Source organism: Cervus canadensis, chromosome 7 (assembly GCF_019320065.1).
Source record: "Cervus canadensis isolate Bull #8, Minnesota chromosome 7, ASM1932006v1, whole genome shotgun sequence".
In the NCBI taxonomy this organism is placed as follows: domain Eukaryota; kingdom Metazoa; phylum Chordata; class Mammalia; order Artiodactyla; family Cervidae; genus Cervus; species Cervus canadensis.
Genome location: NC_057392.1, coordinates 91530303 through 91549120, shown reverse-complemented (window position 1 = coordinate 91549120; position 18818 = coordinate 91530303). Strand labels below are relative to the sequence as shown.

The 18818-nt window shown below is 40.1% G+C and overlaps 1 protein-coding gene across 2 annotated transcripts in view; it reads right to left on the bottom strand.

Annotated features, from left to right (window-relative positions):
* Positions 1 to 18190, bottom strand: part of LOC122445069 (ceruloplasmin) — a 56713-nt gene extending 38523 nt beyond the window's left edge. Inside the window, exons 1-6 of one of the 2 annotated variants that reach the window (XM_043474053.1) lie at positions 17847 to 18190; positions 8155 to 8402; positions 5871 to 6083; positions 5334 to 5507; positions 3536 to 3790; positions 2108 to 2279 (exon numbers count right to left, since the gene is read on the bottom strand). In XM_043474053.1, the coding sequence (XP_043329988.1) occupies positions 2108 to 2279; positions 3536 to 3790; positions 5334 to 5507; positions 5871 to 6083; positions 8155 to 8402; positions 17847 to 17992 (1208 nt within the window). In that variant the 5' untranslated portion in view covers positions 17993 to 18190. The remainder of the gene's footprint in view (positions 1 to 2107; positions 2280 to 3535; positions 3791 to 5333; positions 5508 to 5870; positions 6084 to 8154; positions 8403 to 17846) is intronic. The other variant, XM_043474054.1, reaches the window with a different exon arrangement.
* Between the last annotated feature and the right edge of the window lie 628 nt (positions 18191 to 18818).

Below are 18818 nucleotides of genomic sequence, written 5' to 3'. Positions count from 1 at the left end.
TGCAGGCTGTCTCCAGCGGGGCCACCCCAGTTCTCTCCCTGGGGTGACCTCCGAAGCCTGAGCTTCAGCACGCAGCCCCCGTCTGCATCGGGCCTCTCAGGCAGGGGCGCTCAGGGCCAGGACTGTCCATTTTTCCTTCTGCAAACTGGCTGTTGCGCTTTCCTCTGAGGCGAAGCCCCCTCTCTGTCCCACCAGTGAGGGGACTTCCAGGGTGCAGGAACCTTTCTTCTCCCACAGCTCGCTCCGAGGGGCCCAGATCCTGCCCCAGTCCCTTTCTCTCCCTCTCTCTCCTTCATTTGTCCTGCCCAGTTATGTGGGTTTTCTTGCCCTGTCAGAAGTCTGAGGTCCTCTGCCACATTCGGCAGGTGTTTGGTGAGAATCATTGCACGTCTTGACATGTTTTGGATGTATTTGTGCGAGGAGGTGAGCTCCAGGTCCTACTCTTCTGCCAGCTTAATCACTCCCTCCCCACTGTCTTCATTTTACAGATGAAGAAATTAAATCTCAGAAAGGCATCTGACCGAACAAAGCTGCCCCATGCATCTCTTCTCCCGTACACAGATGTACTGAACACCTCCTCTGTGCCAGGAGCCCTGTCAGATGACGATGACAGACCCGTAAGCAAATGGACCTGTCGTTGTCCACATGGACTTGGCATCTGTCCCAGAAGACAGATTACAGACTGTTCAATGTAACAACATGTAACAAGCGCAGGATGTTATGAAACATTTCTCCTGGAGTTATGGAGGGGGTGGGGGGAGGTCTCAAAGGCTTTCCGAAGGAAGAGATTTTAAGAATTAGCCAGAGGAGAAGTGGCATTAAAAATATGGAATGTGTGTGGCGGGGAGGATGGGGCAGGCGTTTACAAAGAGGGAACAGCTCTTTGTGATGGGAAGGCTCAGAGAAGACAGTGAGCATAGCGTGTCTTGTGAAGTAGGGCAGGACCACAGCACACAGGATAAGACAGAGGCGTGGAGAAGTAGGCTCAGAGAGATGGGGGGTGGGTGGGAGGACCTAGCTAAGGTCTCAGGACATCTCAGGGCTTTGAAACATGCACGCATTAAGGATTAGTGTTTTATGGGATGTGCCTGGTGGTCCAGTGCTTAAGACTCTGTACGTCCAATGCAGCGTGTGTGGGTTTGATCCCTGGTAAGGAAACTGTAAGATCCCACATGCTAAATGTGTATATATATAATATATATGTGTAAATTTTTAAAAAAGGATGAGTGTGTTAGGTGGATTCCTTAAGCAGCTGGAAGACCGTGGTAGGGAGCCACATCAGCAGGCTTCTTTTAAAATCTCGCTGAGGGTAGTGATGACTTCAGAGGTACAAGCAAAGAAGTTGGGGAGATGCAAACAGACTTCCTGAGATATCTAGGGCATAATGAGGCAGCGTTTGATGAGAGAGGGAGGGGCTGGTGGAGGAGGGAAGGAGTCAAGGGTGACGCTCAGGCCTTGGGATCTGAGTGATGGATGAATGGCAATTCCATTCGTGTAGAGGAGCAAGCTCAGAACTGGGAAGACAGAGAGTTTGGGCTTGGACACGTTGATGTGGAGCGGGCCTCACCCAAGTGGGGCGCCCACTGAGTGGTTCTGAATGCAAATCTGCCGTGTGTAAGAGCCTCTGGGCTGGAGATACAGGGTAGGGAGTCATTATATCTGGCTGTCAGTGCCGCAGGGACTTAAGTCTCTGCTTCAGAAGCCACAAGCTTGGGCAGAGCTGAGCTCCTGTTGAACAGAATTTCTACTTGAAATGATGGCAAAGTTCTGGGAGCCACGGTGCTGAGGATTATACGACCTTGTGAACATACCCAGTGCTGCTAGGTTACACAAGGCTGGCTTCAGGAATGGAAAGCTAACAAATTGATCTTGTTTTCAGCATTTTCTGAGGATTTTCTTGAGCATCGGACAACTTTTCTATTCTTTTTCATGGACTCAGAAGTCCTATTTCTCCAACTTGGACTCACTACCAAACACCTCAATAATTATTTAGCAGTCTAGTTACTCAGTTTCAAGTACCAGTTAAAATTTTAATTGCTGAATAGCCTTTTATGACTTTTTGAGGAGGAGGCATATTTTGAAATAACATCATTTTTTTCTGAATTACCTTCCTGGTGTGCTTAAATTTTCTTTGGTGAAGGCGTCTATACCGGAGGGTGCATAATTCCAGATGACTTCTTCAGCAGCGATGTAGTAGTGTCTAACATGTTTGCCGTGGATATTGCCCTCGGATGAAGGCTTCTTACAGTCTTGTACCAAGAAGAAGGCCTGCAAACCAGCTGAAAACCACACAGAGGAGTCACTGTTTAATGAAGCCATTGTTATCTCTCCTATTGCCTTATCAAGGCTGCCGGTGAAATGATAGAAACTGAAGAAATAAACAGCTAGAAACAACACTATGAACAAGTAAACAGCGGTAAATGAATCATTCATGGAAAATTCAAGCAGTAAAAGAAAGCGTCTATGGCACAGAGAAGGGGTGTTACTTGTGTTTTCAAAAATGTGGAACGAACTTCAGTGGGATTTCACTATGACGATCTTTTGATGAGAAAAAAAATAGGACACATTAGTGGATAAGCGGTATGGGGGGAAATGCACTTTCACTGTTTTATTTCACTGGGTTCTCTTTGGCTATGTCACGTGGTTTGTGGGATCTCAGTTCCCTGGCCAGGGATTGAACCCTCACCCTCTTCTGTGAAATGGCAGAGTCCTAATCACTGGAATCCAGGCATCCCTGCCAGGAACCCCTCACTCTTTTATGTTATCAGTGAGTCAGCATTGGAATAGATAATGCTTTAATGAGAAAAAATAAATGGTGAAGAGAAGCTTTGCCATATTTTAATGGATATGATGGGATGGAGGAGGAGGAATAGAGTGGTCATGTATTTTTATCGCTTGCTTAGATAAAATGGTTATGCCCCTGGGCCTGCTGCAGCCAAGGTCACCTTTGATGAATGAGATTATATTTGAAGTTCAAAGTAACCTACTCAAAGACCCACATTAGACCTAATTTCTTCAGGAAACTGATATTACAAACTAATATTTTTCAAGAACTGGGGATATTTCCTTTCCTTATATTAAAGAGATGGAAGAGAGATTTAGCATGTAAAACCAAGGAATAGCTGGACTCATAAAGAACAAAGCTGGTTGTATTTAACAGAATCAAGTCAAAACACAAGTTACTTTTCAGCACCAATATACACCAGTCTTCTGGTGTTTAAAACATTGTATATTTTACGAATCTGAGTAGCTATAAGCAGCATTATACTTTCACGGTAGGACTATACATCAGGACCAATTTTTCTTTTCCAAAAATTAACGTATTTTCAGTTTATAATTGCTCCAGTCTTTGTTTTTTTAAAAAAAAATACAGTATGATCCACACTGTCAGAGGAATAAAATTAACAACTCAAAGCTCAGATCATTCCAAAGAGATTTAGCTTTTAGATTCTAATTTCCAATAGTCACCCCGTTAATATTGTAACTGAGACGTGTCTCTTTTCTCAACTGACAGTTTCAGGTAAAGGTGCCTTACCTTTCAGATGGTTTAGATTCTGACAGCTAAGCAGCCATTGCCCAGGGCTCTGAGCCACCATCAAAGCATCAAAGAGGGTGGCAGGAAAGAGATTGATTGTATCAACACGGTAGTTCTTGCTGGTCAACACTTGCCCGTGGAAGAAAGCTGCGTGCACGTCGATTTCATTGCCCATACCAAACAGATACCACTTCACTCTGTCCTCAGCACACATGGAGAGTCCTGGGAGACTTCCAAAAGCATATCCGTTCACAGCTGTAAGTCAAGAGCAGAGACGGTGACTAACATATATTGGTGCCCGGATTATTGATAGTTACCGCTACAAAAATAAAATCAGTTTGAGACGGAAAATACCTGGTACACATGTCACTATTCTCCCCTTCTGTACCTGCACCAGACATTATTAACCAATCACAGCACTCTTCATTTTGGACCTGAAGTCAGCCTCAGGTTTTCTGTCAACACAGTATTAGCACATGAACACAACACTGAAGATGAAACCTACTTGCTCTCCTTGTTATAAACTATACACCTTGGTATGTTCATGTGTATATTTGCAAATACAAATGTGTGCATGCATACATACATATAAATGCACATGCATATATAGTAAATGTAAAAAAGACATGCTTATTTATGAATCAACCATGCATCATGTTGGTAGTGGCAGTATGGATGATGTCAAAGTTTTCGTGTTTATCAGAACTTTTCCAATTTTCTACAGTGATGTGAATTGCTTTTTCAATAAGAATACAAAGGGAACTTTTTTTTTTTAAACTTAAAAGACAAAATTGGAAGAAATGTGAAGGAGGAAAAGATCTAAAAGGTCAAAAGCAGGATGGCCTGAGATTCTTTCAAAAAACTTCGAGTCATTGTTTAAACTGGGAGGTCCTAGAGTTAAAGCAGAAATCAGTTCTGGGAAGTACTGTGAGTGAACCAAATGCAACAGGGATACCAAACCAGGCTTAGCCAGACTGGAAGTTTGAGTCTCTAACATCTATTTTGCTTAGCACAGAACAGAGACTGGATTAAAGTATGGAAAGTGGATCTTCAAGCCAGAAATAAGCAGAAGTTGGAAACAAAAATCTGTCCTGTGTTTAATTTGTTTATTTTTCTGCTTTGATAGTGCAGTTATTATTGCATTCTCAGTTTCTGCATAGGAGCTACTTTTAAAAAGCTAAACACAAACAAAAATCTACACGTATTGGTCTAGTTGGTATTAAGGGATTTGAAATTTAATGCAAATTCTAAGTGATAGACTATCTTACTAAACCTACTATTTTGTGTCTGAGAATTAAGGAGAAGCCTAGGCAGTAAAGAAAGCATTTTTAGAAGAAATGAAGTGAGCTAAAATGTAGTGAAAAATGATGCAAAGTTGGGGGTGGTACTGAAGGATAATATGTATGTAAAAGAAATACCTTTTAGAATTAGTGGTTTGAACTATTTTCTTAACTACAGTGCAATGCTTTACAATATAATTTAATAATTTTAGGCAGCTTTAATTTTTAGAAGGAGTTGGGAGAATAAAAATATGTAGATATAACACACATATATATTTAACCATAACTGATAATGATTTATCCTTATTAGTTTTGAAATGGTTTGATGTATCTGGCTTTACCTGGCTTAGAGTTTTGATTGGGCCTGCTTTGCTGAATACCAATTTGCACATCCAATATGCTTTGTTACCAAGAGCATAGATTAGAATATACTACTTATTCTTGTAAGGGAATAAGCTTAGCATGATTCATGGACTGAGAAAAATAAGATAAAGTTAACAGATCCTGTGTAATCTTACAATACATTCTGTTACTCTCCTGGAAGTCTTCATTATCTTTTTCAACCTTCTCTGGTTCAGAGCAGTAGGTTTTAATGTTTTCTTCTAGGTACCAGCTGAGATTTTCATCCACCACGGAAAACATTACCACAAACTCTTTGTCAATATTTTTTTCTTTTTCTTCATCCAGAGAACCTGAAATGAAAATTACTATTTCAGTAGAACTTAATTTTTAGCATGAATTTTAGCATGTGATTCATATAGTTTTAAACAATTTTAGTATTTATTGTCCTAACAGACCAGAAATCTGGACCAGTCGTTCCTGTTTTATAGACTTGGAAATATTTAGGGAATTTATGTTCGGTAACCTAAATGTCGCTCCACGCACGCCTTTTCCTCCTTACCTTGCCTGCCCTTCCATTCTTTTTTTCTAGACTCACCATGCCTCTATCTTCCCCACTCAGTCATAACACAGAATACTCAATGTATATTTAAAGAATAAACCTCCCTGTCCTCTGTCTTGGGTAATTTATTGTGACTAATAATGAGAAAATGTACCTTTTTTGCAGTGTATTAAAGGCCCAATGAGTCCCGAGGCGATGTCTTTTGGAGCGTCAATGTGGGAATGGTAAATCCGGGTCACGCAGTTGCTGTCTTCCTCGCCAGGACCTTGTTCTGGGTTGGCGTGCAATATGTACATACACTCTTCACCTGGCTGTACTTTGTCATCTGCTTTTTGCAAACCTGTGGTGTTATCAGGGTAAATGGCCCCTAGGAAACGACATGCAATGGAATGACAGGTTGAATTTGAATGTGTTTGAACTTAAAAGAAAAAAATAGATGGTCTGTTAATTCATTCAGCAAACATTTATTCAATGTCTAGTATGTATCCCCTTGGGAATGCAGTGATGTTCTCCTTGAGCACAGAAGAATAAGAGGCTAATGGCAACAAGGTCTGGAAGTTTCACAGAAAATGTCACTTTTTTATACTTGACTGAGTTTTTAAGAAGCAGTAATAGATGAGTCAGGATCAGTGACTTTTGGGTGCTCAGTCATGTCTGACTCTTCGAGACCCCATGGACTGTAGCCTGCCTGCCAGGCTCCTCTGTCTATGGAATTCTCCAGGCAAGAATACTGGAGTGGGTCACCATTACCTTCTCCAGAGGATCTTCCCATCTCCATCATCGGCAAGTAGCTTCTTTACCACTGCGCCCACTGGGAAGCCCCATAGTGACTTTGGGTTTGCAATTTTAAAAAAAACGCTTTTTCTGAGAGTTCAGAATTAGGGTCACATTAAAATGCAATACAATTGTATTTAAAAAACAAAAACAAAAAAATGTGTTTGCCCTGGGGTTATGGTATGGAAGAGCAAAATGGCTACCCTCTCCTATAATTTGAAGCTTCTTGTATATCAGATTTTTGCCTGTGAAATAACCATGGAATTGTTTTAATTTTTACTTTAATTTTGTATTTTTCCAAACATATGCAAAAATTAAGAGAATAATATGATGAACTCCCATGTGCCCAAAATCTCAGCTTCACTGGTGATCAGCTCAAGGCCAATCTTGTTTCGTCTACACTCTCACCCACTCTAATCCCCATCATCAGTGAACTATTCTAAAATGAGCCCCTGACTCATGTCATTTCATTTATAAATAACTGAGCATGTGTCTCTGAAAGATAAGTACTCTTTTTGCTTCTAACATAGCCACAACACAATGATCATCTGTAAAAATTATTTATATCCTAATACAACATGAAATTGTAAAAAATAAGATGGCAGTAAACTTTTATGCTATGAATATAATTATTTTGTTCAGAAAAACACATAAATATATAAAAGATCAAAACATTCAGCTTGTAAAGCAATCCCTCTTTTAAATACAAAGCCAATAATTAGTTAGGATGAATTTTATCCTGATTTCCAAGCTTGATCCTTATAATTCCCATGAACTGTAGCATGGCCTCAGCATTTTTTCTAATAACTGACATTTATAGAGTTCTTATTATATACTCTCACTGTTCCTACTTTATAGATGAGAAAACTGAAGCATAGAGAATTTAAGTAACTTGTCCAAGGTCATTGAGCCAAGTAAAAACCAATGCTGCACTCAAACACGGGTCCATTAATTTTGAAGTCCTTGCTTTTAACCACAATAAAACATCATCTCCTGTCATCATTTTCATCACCATCATCATCACCATTATCGCCATCATCACCATCATTACCGTCACCATCTACTAAGAATGAGATCACAGGCGCCAAATCTAGTCTTTGTTCTTCCCGTACCATCTTTAAGGATTCCAAGCCCTATAGTCTAGTGACCTTTCGGTTCACTGTGTCTCCGGTATGACCCCAGGATCATCCAGCCGTGTGCACTCTTTGGTTACCGTGGGAGACGACGGTGCTGCCTTGGCCGGGACAGTTAGGATGGAAGGTGGCAATTCCTACAGCAGGTTCACATGGAGGAACTTTAGAGACAGACAGTCCCCGTCTTGAGTCCTGTTTCTTCCTTCAGGATTTTTGCCTTTTCCGGGCTCTAATGAACACTGCCTATTTCTCTTAGTCTGACTATTTATCTGGAAAGGTGTGGGAAGTCCAGCTCTCTCTGACTCTCACTCTGTGAGTTCACCCAGAAATCCGATCACATTCACACTCCTCACAAGCAAGCAGAACCGAGAGAAGCACAGGATGACCCAAAACACTGATTCATAAAATAGTTCAGAGCTACAGAACATTGTGACAGGTCTCATCCAGGAGGAAAGCCCATAATCTTGGAAGCTAAAAAATACCCCTACTGAAAAGGAAGAGAATTCTAGCAAGGTTTTGAGCTGAACTGACCTTCATGCTCCTTATAGTAAGTTATTCCATGGGCATGAAATGTATAAGGCCTAGAGGCAAAGTTTTTCAGATGTACATAAACTTTATCTCCAGTTTCAGCTTTGATAATAGGGCCTAAAAACCCTAACCAGGCAGGTTTTTCTATAACAGTCCTGAAGTTTTCATCTGTGAACTGAATGTACACAGCCTTCTTGTAAACGCTTCCGATTCTATCGGGGCCATTTTGAAGATAGATATTGGAATGTTCCCTGCAAAGGAAAAGAACACAACCTTATTAGAAGCCGTCATTTCCAGGGATAACACTACAATGAAAGAGAAATGAATGACCACATCATATTAAATGTGTGCTGTTGTTGTAAGGATGCCTCCAAAAAATGAAGAGGAGACCTGGCATTTCGCCACATTAATAATGTGAGGTGTCCTACGTTAGCTATATGGCAGACGACCATGTGTGAGTGCTCCATAAAAATATAATACATCTTACCAGAGTATTTCTTACAAGATTTTAATGGTAAAGCACATAGACCTTATGGCATAGAATATAAAATTTAAGTGAAATGTAAAATAAAGCTAAGACATTCCTCACTTCTTGTGCACCTATTTCAGTCATGAAGAAAACTTGAGTTTACAAGCAATAAACCTGGATGTGTGAGATGTCAAATTGTGTGTATATTTTTTTTTTCCCTAAAGCAAAACTAATAATGCTAAGGTAATGCTATTGTTTTAATTTCTTTGAGCAAAACTAAATCAAAGTTGGAATCAATGCATGTAATGTTTATGGGTTTTTTAATTACCTTTGATTTCAAATTACCCCTGTGGTTTTTTTAATCCCTTGCTAGCACAAGTACTTGAACATTGAAAGTTTATATTCTGGTTAGTGGCTGATTAATAGTTGCTTATAACTTTCCTGAAAATATCAGCAAAGTGAATAGTAGCCAGGAAAAAAAAAGAGAAGAAAAGAAAGGAAAAGAAAGAAATTGAGCTTGATATTAAAACTTTTGAACTGATTCTTAAGTTATTGTCTTTAATGGAAGCCGGGATAGGTCAGTGGGATCTATCTGTGGGCAATGGCTTCTAGCCGTTCAGGAGAACCCACTTAAAACCTGGACTTTGGCAGCCCCTCCACACTTGAGGTCTCTTCCACTAGAATAAAAAATGCCAACATTCTGGCTGATGATCTAGAGTTTATGTTTGTGTGTGTGAGTGTTGCCTGCTTTGATCTCAGTGACTTTTGGTGCCTTACTATTTTCCACTCAACCCTTGTGAGGCTGTATAACCTGACCAATGAATCAACTTAGGCTTGTTTTCTCAATGGTAAGCTCATTGGAAAGAGTCAGGGATATTTTTCCTTTTTATTTTATTTTTTTCAAGACAAGAGCAGAGCGTGTGTGGGAGTTCTGGTCTTTGTTGCAGAGTTTAAAGGCCTGTTTTTATTTTTTAAATCCAAGGCTCTGGCCTAGTGTTTCTTAAATGTTCACATGTGTAGGAATCTGTTGCAGACCTTGATAAATGCCAAGTTCCTAGGCTCCAGCCCCATTGATTCTGCTTCTATGCTGCTGGGGTGGAGTTCAGGCATCTGCATTTACTAACAAATAAACCCTGTGTGTTCTGATGCCTCTCTGTGCTCATGGGCAACCTGCGTAGGGCAGGCTCCAGGTGCAGGGGGAGAAAGCTGCCCAATCTCAGAGGCAGTGGGCTTCCTGGATGCCTTGAGACAGAAAGGTGGCTGGTTCTGGTCGTGGCCAGATCTCTCCTGGCATGATGGCGTGGAGGTACCAGATTGAGCTTGAGGGAGGGGACCAGTAAGAAGGGTCTTTGGGCTGCATTTGGGCAGCAGGAACAGATTTTGAAAATGGCAGAGCCCCATGCTCTGGATTGACCAGAGAGCTTCTGCAATGAGCACCTTATAGTTGCCATTCCGGATTGTCTCAGCCCTGGGATTCTCACTGTGTTCACTGAAAAATGAGTGAGGTGGGAGTCCCTTTCCCCTATACTGGTGGGAGAAGGGCCAAACTGGAAGTTAGAAAAGTAAAGTTACGTCTTTTATAACCAATATGGCAAACCCAAGCTTAGGCTGTCATTCGTCATATTTGTTTTCATTTTCTAATTGTTGCAATTTCCATTTTGTTAAAACAAACCAAGAAAAAAAAAAAAAAGGTTGAGAAAAGCTCTGAGAGACTTTGAGCACATTAAAAAGCAATGAGAAGGGGTGTGACTTCATCCCCCCAAACTGCCCATTAGTACAGACAGAAGTGATCTTAATAAATAGATGTTGTAACAACTGCAAAATTCCAAAGCACTGAAGGCCACTGAGGTTAAAGACAGATTCATCCAGTCCACCTTGCTGAGAGGAGGTCAGGAAGAGGGCAGTTCAGTCAGGCACACACTGGCAGCTGGGAAGCTTGTAGCTCAAAGCTGGAATTCCTCTCGGGTCACATCAGAGCCTGGGCCACTCGGTCTCACACAGACCTGTCTAAGCCTAGGGGAAAACTTTCACCAGAGTCTATGGATCTAAGGGATTCACCTTCAATGATATTTAAATGGAGATTCTAATCTGTGTTCCACCATGCCCTGTTGATCCACATCTTGCTGTTTTATTTACTATGTCATGTCCGACTCTTTTGCGATCCCACAGGCTGTAGCCCGCCAGGCTTCTCTGTCCGTGGGATTCTCCAGGCAAGAGTACTGGAGTGGGTTGCCATTTACTTCTTCAGGGGTTCTTCCTGACCCAGGCATTGAACCTGCATCCCCAGCATTGGCAGGTGGATTCTTTACCACTGAGCCACCAGGGAAGCCTGATCCACATTTTAAATAAAGCCTGAGTTTGAAAATAGCCCTCAAATTCTTGAGGCTTCCTTTAGATACAATGTGTGTTTATATTTCCTAAATGTGCCTCTGAAGCATTAAGGAATATGTCACATTTCACTTCAATAAACTGCAGTGGACTTTGTCAAAATGATTTCATTGCACTGAAATTCTCCTGCATTCATTATTTCCTGAAATAGGAGGAGTATTGCCTAAGCTTTGGGATTAGTTTTGTGTATACAAAGATTTTTTTGGAGGTGGGGGGCGGGGTGATGAAAAACACTTTAAAAAAAACTGATCTGAATTTATAATCTATTCAGGAACTTTAACATTTCGATTTCTTGTATACACATAGCAATGTGCAAAATGTGTTTCCCATCTTGTCTTTTTTTCTGAAACAAAATTAAGTCTTAAGCAAATTGGTAAATATTTCACATAATGTGATAACTTGGGGGAGGTCTGTTTGTTTATGCTCTGTCTCCAAAGACACATCAAAGGGTCATTAGGGAATGTCTATTTAACATCAAGAGCACAGCCTTGGGGACAAAGGGTCAGTTACTGGAAGCTTGCAGGAAGTTTGCCAGTCAGATATCCAGTCAAAGGGATCTATTATGGTTGTTCTTTGACCCGAGCAAATGATTCACATTAATTGTTGTTCTTTCTGTTGGCAATTGTGATAAGCTGTTGTATTTCATTTCAACAGATACGCCCCCCTCTCAGTAATCACATCCTTCTTTTTTAGCTTCCCCAGTTCTTATAATTCTATAGTGAAAGTGAAAGTGTTAATCCCTCATTCATGTCTGACTCTGTGACCCCGTGGACTGTATAGCCTTCCAGGCTCCTCTGACCATGGGATTTCCCAGGAAAAGAATACTGGAATAGGTAGTCATTTCCTTCTCCAGGGGACTGAACTTGGGTCTCCTGTATTGCAGGCAAATTCTTTACCAGCTGAGCCACCAGGGAAGCCCTATAATCCTATAGCAATTCCTCTAATTTTTGGACCCAGAAGTGAGTTTTTAATGGTAGGGTAATTAAAACAATTTTTACACTGTCTTAGTAAAACAGTAATAATGCTACTCCCTCCCATAAATTCAGAATGCACTCAAGGAGGTCTTAGTTTATGCTTAGACATGGTTACTAAAGTGTGGGTAATATGTGTGAAAAGTCTCTGGATTCTTGGCTTCATTAATTGAGACATAGTGTATTAGTTTTCTATTGCTGCATAACAAATGGCCACAAAGCAGCTTAAAGCAGCACCTATTTATTAATTTCACGGCTCCATGGGTCAGCAGTCTGGCATGGCATGACTGGATTCTCTGCTCAGGTTATCGCAGCTGACACCAAGGTGTTGGCTTGGCCGAGTGCTTGTCTGGAGGCTCTGTGGAGGAGTCCGCTGCCAAGCTCACTCAGGTCACTGGCAGAATTCAGTTCCTTGTGGTTATAGGACTGAAATTCCTGCTTCTTTGCTAGCTCACAGCTGAAGACTTCTCCCAGTTCTTTAAGGCCACTTGTGTTCCTTCCAAAGTGACTTCTTTCATCTCCAAGTCAGCAACAGTTTGTTGACTCCCCCTCAAACCTCTTTGAATCTCTCTGACTTCCTCCTCTTCCACTAAAGAATTCTCTGCTTTAGACTAGGCCCACCCACATCATGTCCCTAGTTTAAAGTCAACTGTATCATTGAATATAACATAAACCATGGGAGTGATATATCATCATATTCACTGGTTCTGGAATTTTAGGTTAGGATGTCTTTGGGGGCAATTAAAAAAACTCTGCCTACTACACAACAGGAATCACAAAGAAAAGTCAAAAAATAACTGGTAGGCAAAGACTCAACCTGGGTTTATATAGCACATACTTGAGTAAGCTATAGGTTCTAACTAGCCTGGCTTCACTAGCACAGCATGAAAATTCTATCGAGGTGTTAGCCCTCTTTTGGATATGTTCTTGGGGAAAAAGAGCAATTGTGATAATAAATTGTAGAGCTTGAAAAGGGTGAAATGGTGTAATTACTTCATTAGCTTCTGCACATGGACTGTCTTATGTGAAATGTTTATACCACGCCAGATTTTGCTTACTACTTTTTATTTGGCAGCCTCGGAATATAAGTCACCATAAGTGACTTCCAGATAACTTTAGCTCATAATTTTACTTCTTTAAGAATCATTTAAAAATTTAAGACCGTTTTGAAAGAGGTAAAATGAATGCCTTTGTGCAAGCTTTTTTCTTTAAAAATGTTTTGTCTGCATCCTTGTTTTTTTAAACAGCGTGTACTGGGAAAAATTCAACTTCTGTTATGATAATAATAGTAAATATAAACATTTACTGAATGGTTACGGTACCCTAATCACCCAATATTATAACACCTGTGATTATATCATAGAGTGCAATGTTGTTAGTGTGTTCTCTATTTGGTCAAAATTTGGGCTTTCATTTTTTTCTTGGTCATCTAGTCTGCTTATGATGACATCTTCACTGTCGTATTTCTGATTTATTTCTCAAGCCTACAATGGGCTGGAAAACTGGGTTTAACAATGTTTGCAAGAACTGTACTTAAAATCAGAGTAAGAGCCTCTGAAGTTAGTGTAAAAGGGTTTTATGATAGTTCTGTTTAAGGAATTTTTCACTTCCTTCTAGCTTCCTATAGGTCACCAGGAGAAGGAAGTACCCTGAAGAAAACTGGACTTATTGCTTGTTACTTGTTACTTATTGCTACTATGTAGCCAACAAAATCAGTACACATTGAATTAGTGTCTACCAGGGCCCAGATCACAGTATTGCCTTGCTGATTGTTTTTACATGTGTGTCTTTTATTCTTGGTGGGGGTGGTAGTTTAGTTGCTAAGCTGTGTCTCACTCTTGCGACCCCATGGATTGTAGCCCGCCAGGCTCCTCTGTCCATGAGATTTCCCAGGCAAGAATACTGGAGCGGGTTGCCATTTCCTTCTCCAGGGGATTCTCCTGACCCAGGAATCAAACCTGGGTCTCCTTCACTTCAGTTTGTCTCCTGCATTGCAAGCAGATTGCTTACCCACTGAGCCACCAGGGAAGCCCTTTTTATTCTCGTGCTTAGTCGCCCAGTCGTGTCTGGCTCTTTGTGACCCCGTGGACCGTAGCCCGCCAGGCTCCTCTGTCCATGGGGATTCTCCAGGCAAGAATATTGGAGTGGGTTGCCATGCCCTCTTCCAGGGAATCTCCCCAACCCAGAAATCAAACCCAGGTCTCCCTCATTGCAGGTGGATTCTTTACCGTCTTAGCCACCAGGGAAGCCCTTAAACGCAATTAACTTATTCCTAAACAGAGGAGGCTGGCGGGCTATAATAGTCCATGGGGTCACGAAGAGTCGGGCACTACTAAAGCGATTAACACTTTAACTTTCACTTCAACTTAGGAGCAGAAAATATATTTCACAGATCTTTAACAGTTTATTGGAGTGTTAAAGTGACAGATAAGGCACTGATAAATATAAGGAAATTACTTTCTACCTCACCCCATAGAAAAGCCATGACCAACCTAGACAGCATATTAAAAAGCAGAGACATTACTTTGCCAACAAAGGTGCATCTAGTCAAAGCAATGGTTTTTGCAGTAGTTGTATGTGGATGTGAGAGTTGGACTATAAAGAAAGCCGAGCACCAAAGAAATTAATGCTTTTGAGCTGTGGTGTTGGAGAAGACTCTTGAGAGTCCCTTGGATTGCAAGGAAATCCAACTAGTCTATCCTAAAGGAAATCAGTCCTGAATATGCATTGGAAAGACTGATGCTGTAGCTGAAACTCCAATACTTTGGCCACCTGATGCGGAGAACTGACTCATTGGAAAAGACCCTGATGCTGGGAAAGATTGAAGGCAGGAGAGGAGGGGGCGACAGAGGATGAGATGGTTGGATGGCATCACCAACTTGATGGACATGAGTTTAAGTAAACTCTGGGAGTTGGTGATGGACAGGGAGGCCTGGCATGCTGCAGTCCATGGGGTTGCAAAGAGTCAGACATGACTGAGTGACCAAACTGAACTTACCCTACTAGAAATAAATACTTCTGATAGAATAAAAAGAAGTGAACTCTTGTTTTCCTAGTTAAAAGAAACCACACATTTTCTCCTTTCTATCTGCCAATGTTTCCTGTTCCACTAACTGATGTATAAGTCCATAAACTGACTTTTCTTATTTCACTCTATCTTCTGATTTATTCTACGGTGTAAATCTCTCCACACTAGAAGCAAGGGGAAATTTTGACAACACAGCCTATAATTTTGTCTAGCTTCCTACACACCTTTTATTCATTAGTTTTCATTTATTAAGAAATATTTTGGTGTTTCCAAATTCTAGATTCTAGTGATCACCAGTGAATTTAGCAGATGGAGTTTCTGCCATCTCCATACATACATTCCTCTTCCTTGTTCCAGATCTTCAAGGTCAACAGCGGCTTAAATATAATTCTCTGCCTAACAATCATCTTGACCACTTTCAGCCTGTTTCTCAGCCTATTTATATGCACCCCTTTTTAGCCTTCACATGATGAGTGTCAATAATCGTATCTGGTTATATCACATCATCCTTTGGCATATTTATGTCCTACCCCCCCCCCCCCACTATATGTTGAAATCCTAATCCCTAATGTGATGGTATTAGGAGATGAGGTCTTTGGGAGGTGCTTAGGTCATGAGGGTGGGGCTCTCATGAATGGAGTAAGTACCTTCTTATAAGGCAGTTCTGTAGAAGAGGCTCCAAAGACATTCCTAGTCCCTTCCACCAAGTGAGGACACAGTGAAAAGGCTATGAACCCGGAAGAGAGATCTTACTAGAACATGACCATGTTGGCACCTTGAACTTCCCAGCATCTTGAGCTGTGAGAAAGGGATTTCTGTTGTTGCTAAGCTATCCTGTCTGGTGTATTTTGTTACAGAAGGCTGAATGTATTAGCAGCTGGACATTCTGCAAATCTGATGCAAATAAGCAGCAGAAAGTTGCCACCTAAACTTATCTATACAAAAACGTTAGCATAGTATTGGCAAAATTGGCTGAAGGTCTAGTCAATATTTGCTGTTCTGCTATATTAAAAAATATCACAGAGTGAGCAGTGCCATCTAGAGTTTGCACAACTGTAGGCTGGTGCTGAAGCAAAAGGAGGTGCTTGAGCCAATGTTATATAACCCCCAGCACACACAGGGTGCTAGGCTATTTAAAAAAAAAGTTCTCTTCACTCCCTGCAAAAAAATTCTTACCAGAGTCCTTTTCTCTTCTAAACTTCTAGAATTAGAGACTTTGGTAAAGTATCGTCAGGGCAATGTCTAGCACTTGGCTGATGCGCAATAAAACTGATTGGGTTTTTGACCATGAATAATGGCAGCAAGATGGGTGAGGGCATGGAGTAGGACTGTACGACAGTATTTTTTTTTTCCTAATGTATCTGACCTTTTCAAAAAATGTGTCTAGATTTCCTATTAAAAACCATGTATAATTGTTTAGTTAGGGAAAATGCTGAAGTCATACAAAATAATGGCTCTTGTGAAGCCTGAGAATATGTCATCTCCAAAAGAAGAGAACACTAGCTCAAAACCAAGCTTAAAAAACAACTGCAGGGACCTTCCTGCTGGTCCAGTGGCTAAGACTCTGTGACCCCCATGCAGGGTCCCAGGTTTGATCCTCGGATGGGGAACTAGATCCCACATGCTGCAACTAAGACCCAACAAAGTCAAATAAATGAATATTTTAAAAATATAGTTGCAAAATATACTAGTTTTATTTACAACAGTTATTTTTAGTTCCTCACTGATTATTACTAAAGTAATAACAATTAGGTATTATCATCTATGCATTTATTTATTTTTTTTACTTTGAAAAACTTTGAACATACATAAAATTAATGAGAATAATGTATACCCATCAACAGAGTCAACATTATGAAATTTGGTATACTTTTTAAGCTATTTTTTAAAGATACAGTGTTAGTAGCAAATGGTCATTGGGCTCATTTGTCACCATTAACATGCATTTTTAAGTATCAGTATTAAAATACATTTATCACCATTAAAATACACTTTCACCATTAAAATACATCTTTAAATGTAATGAATATGGGTTTGAGTAACAAATTTTAATTTGGTGTTAAATGTCTAATTAACATTATTAAAAGTGATGACCTTCATATAGATAATCTTCCATTACAAAAATCTTCAAGGAGAACTGGTTTTTTTGTGTGATGAATATGCCTTGAAATAAGGGACTTTTCAACTGAAACAAAGAAAACCTTTAAGAAAGAAAACCTTAAAGAAAACCTTTAAGTTACACAGTATTTTTGCACATGAATGACGTGCCCAGCACTGTTAGAAGAGCTTTCCACGCACCCACTCTTTAAACAGCCCTACGAAGTATTCCTATTGTCTTTGTCAACAGATTGGGATGCTGAATCTGAGAAAGACGAATGTAATTATCTGTCCAGAGTCATCCAACAGGTATTAGGTGGAGTCACATTAAGATTGTATTTGATATATAAAATAAATGTTTTTTTGGAGGATTAAAGAAGCCTTTAATTTTTACTGGTAGTAATCAGAAATGGAATAGTACACAGAAAATTTTACAGTCATTCTTTGGATGAAAGAACTTCTGCATAGATAAAGAGACTGAACCCTGATGGGAGATGTAACAACCAGAAGGGGTAAAAAGAAACCCACACAGCTCCTCAGGACCAAGTGGGAAGGAATAAGGCAGCATCCCCAAAACCAAACAAAATCCCAGGAATTAGAGATTTATCAGTGTCCAGAGTTTCAAGTCCATATTTTTCAGTTTTTGTATATAGCAAATTAAAGAAATATTTCATCGTATTTTCTTTATTTTTTAATTGATAATTTAGATTTGGTCTACAAACAAGAAAAAGCAATGACTTACGTGTCAACCGAAATAAGTTTCTTTCCCCCATGGTCAGAGGCATAGTTCCAAGCTGTTTCAATAATTCCAATGTAATAATGCTTATCTTTCGCCCAGGCTGAGGTACCACATAAAATTAGAAAAATACAGAGCAAGAAAATCTTCATTTCTTTTTTTCCCTCTTGGAGCCCAAGAAGCAACAGAATGAAATCAGAAGCAGGCAACTTTATAAATAAGGCTTTCTTTCTTTATTTGCTTGATTGACAGAATGTTATGTTGCATAAGACGAAATTATTTCGTTAAAGCAAATAACATTTTCCACTTTGGTTCAGTTCTCGTAAACCCAGGAAAAACCTAGTTTTCCACTGCCTGGATTCTCTGATTACAAATAAAAAGTCAACAGTTATTGTTGGAGGCACTGGAGTGTGCATAAGTCTGTGATTCTACCATTCATTGTCTAAATTCCAGGAAGACAGAGATCAAGTCTAAATGTTCCCTTTGTTCTTCCAACAATATGCTACAGTACAATGCCCTGCACACAGTGAACTTTTAATAAATTGGGGTGAAAATTTTGCAAAATGAATCAAAATAAGTAGCTCTTTACTTTGGAAAAGCCTAACCATAACCTAGTTACATATTCAAGATACAAAACATGATATTTAGCACGCCAAATTTAAGTACCCCCAAATAAGAATGTATTTTGAACATTTTACTTATTCTGTAAGCTCCAGACACATCTGCATAGGGAGTTAATCAGATTATTGTGTATCACTATATAAAAATAATTCGCAGAGGATAATGGGAGTTGAAGACACTGTTTTAGTTATTGAAAGCAGAAACAGATAAACCTGTCTTTAAAGGCAGAAGTTGGCCTTCGTAAGTGGACAGAGCCCTAGTTTATTTTGTTTATTTGTGTATTTTTGGCTGTGTTGGGTCTTCGTAGCTGCATGGCTTTTCTCTCGTTGCAGCGAGCAGGGGCTGCTCTGGTTGTGG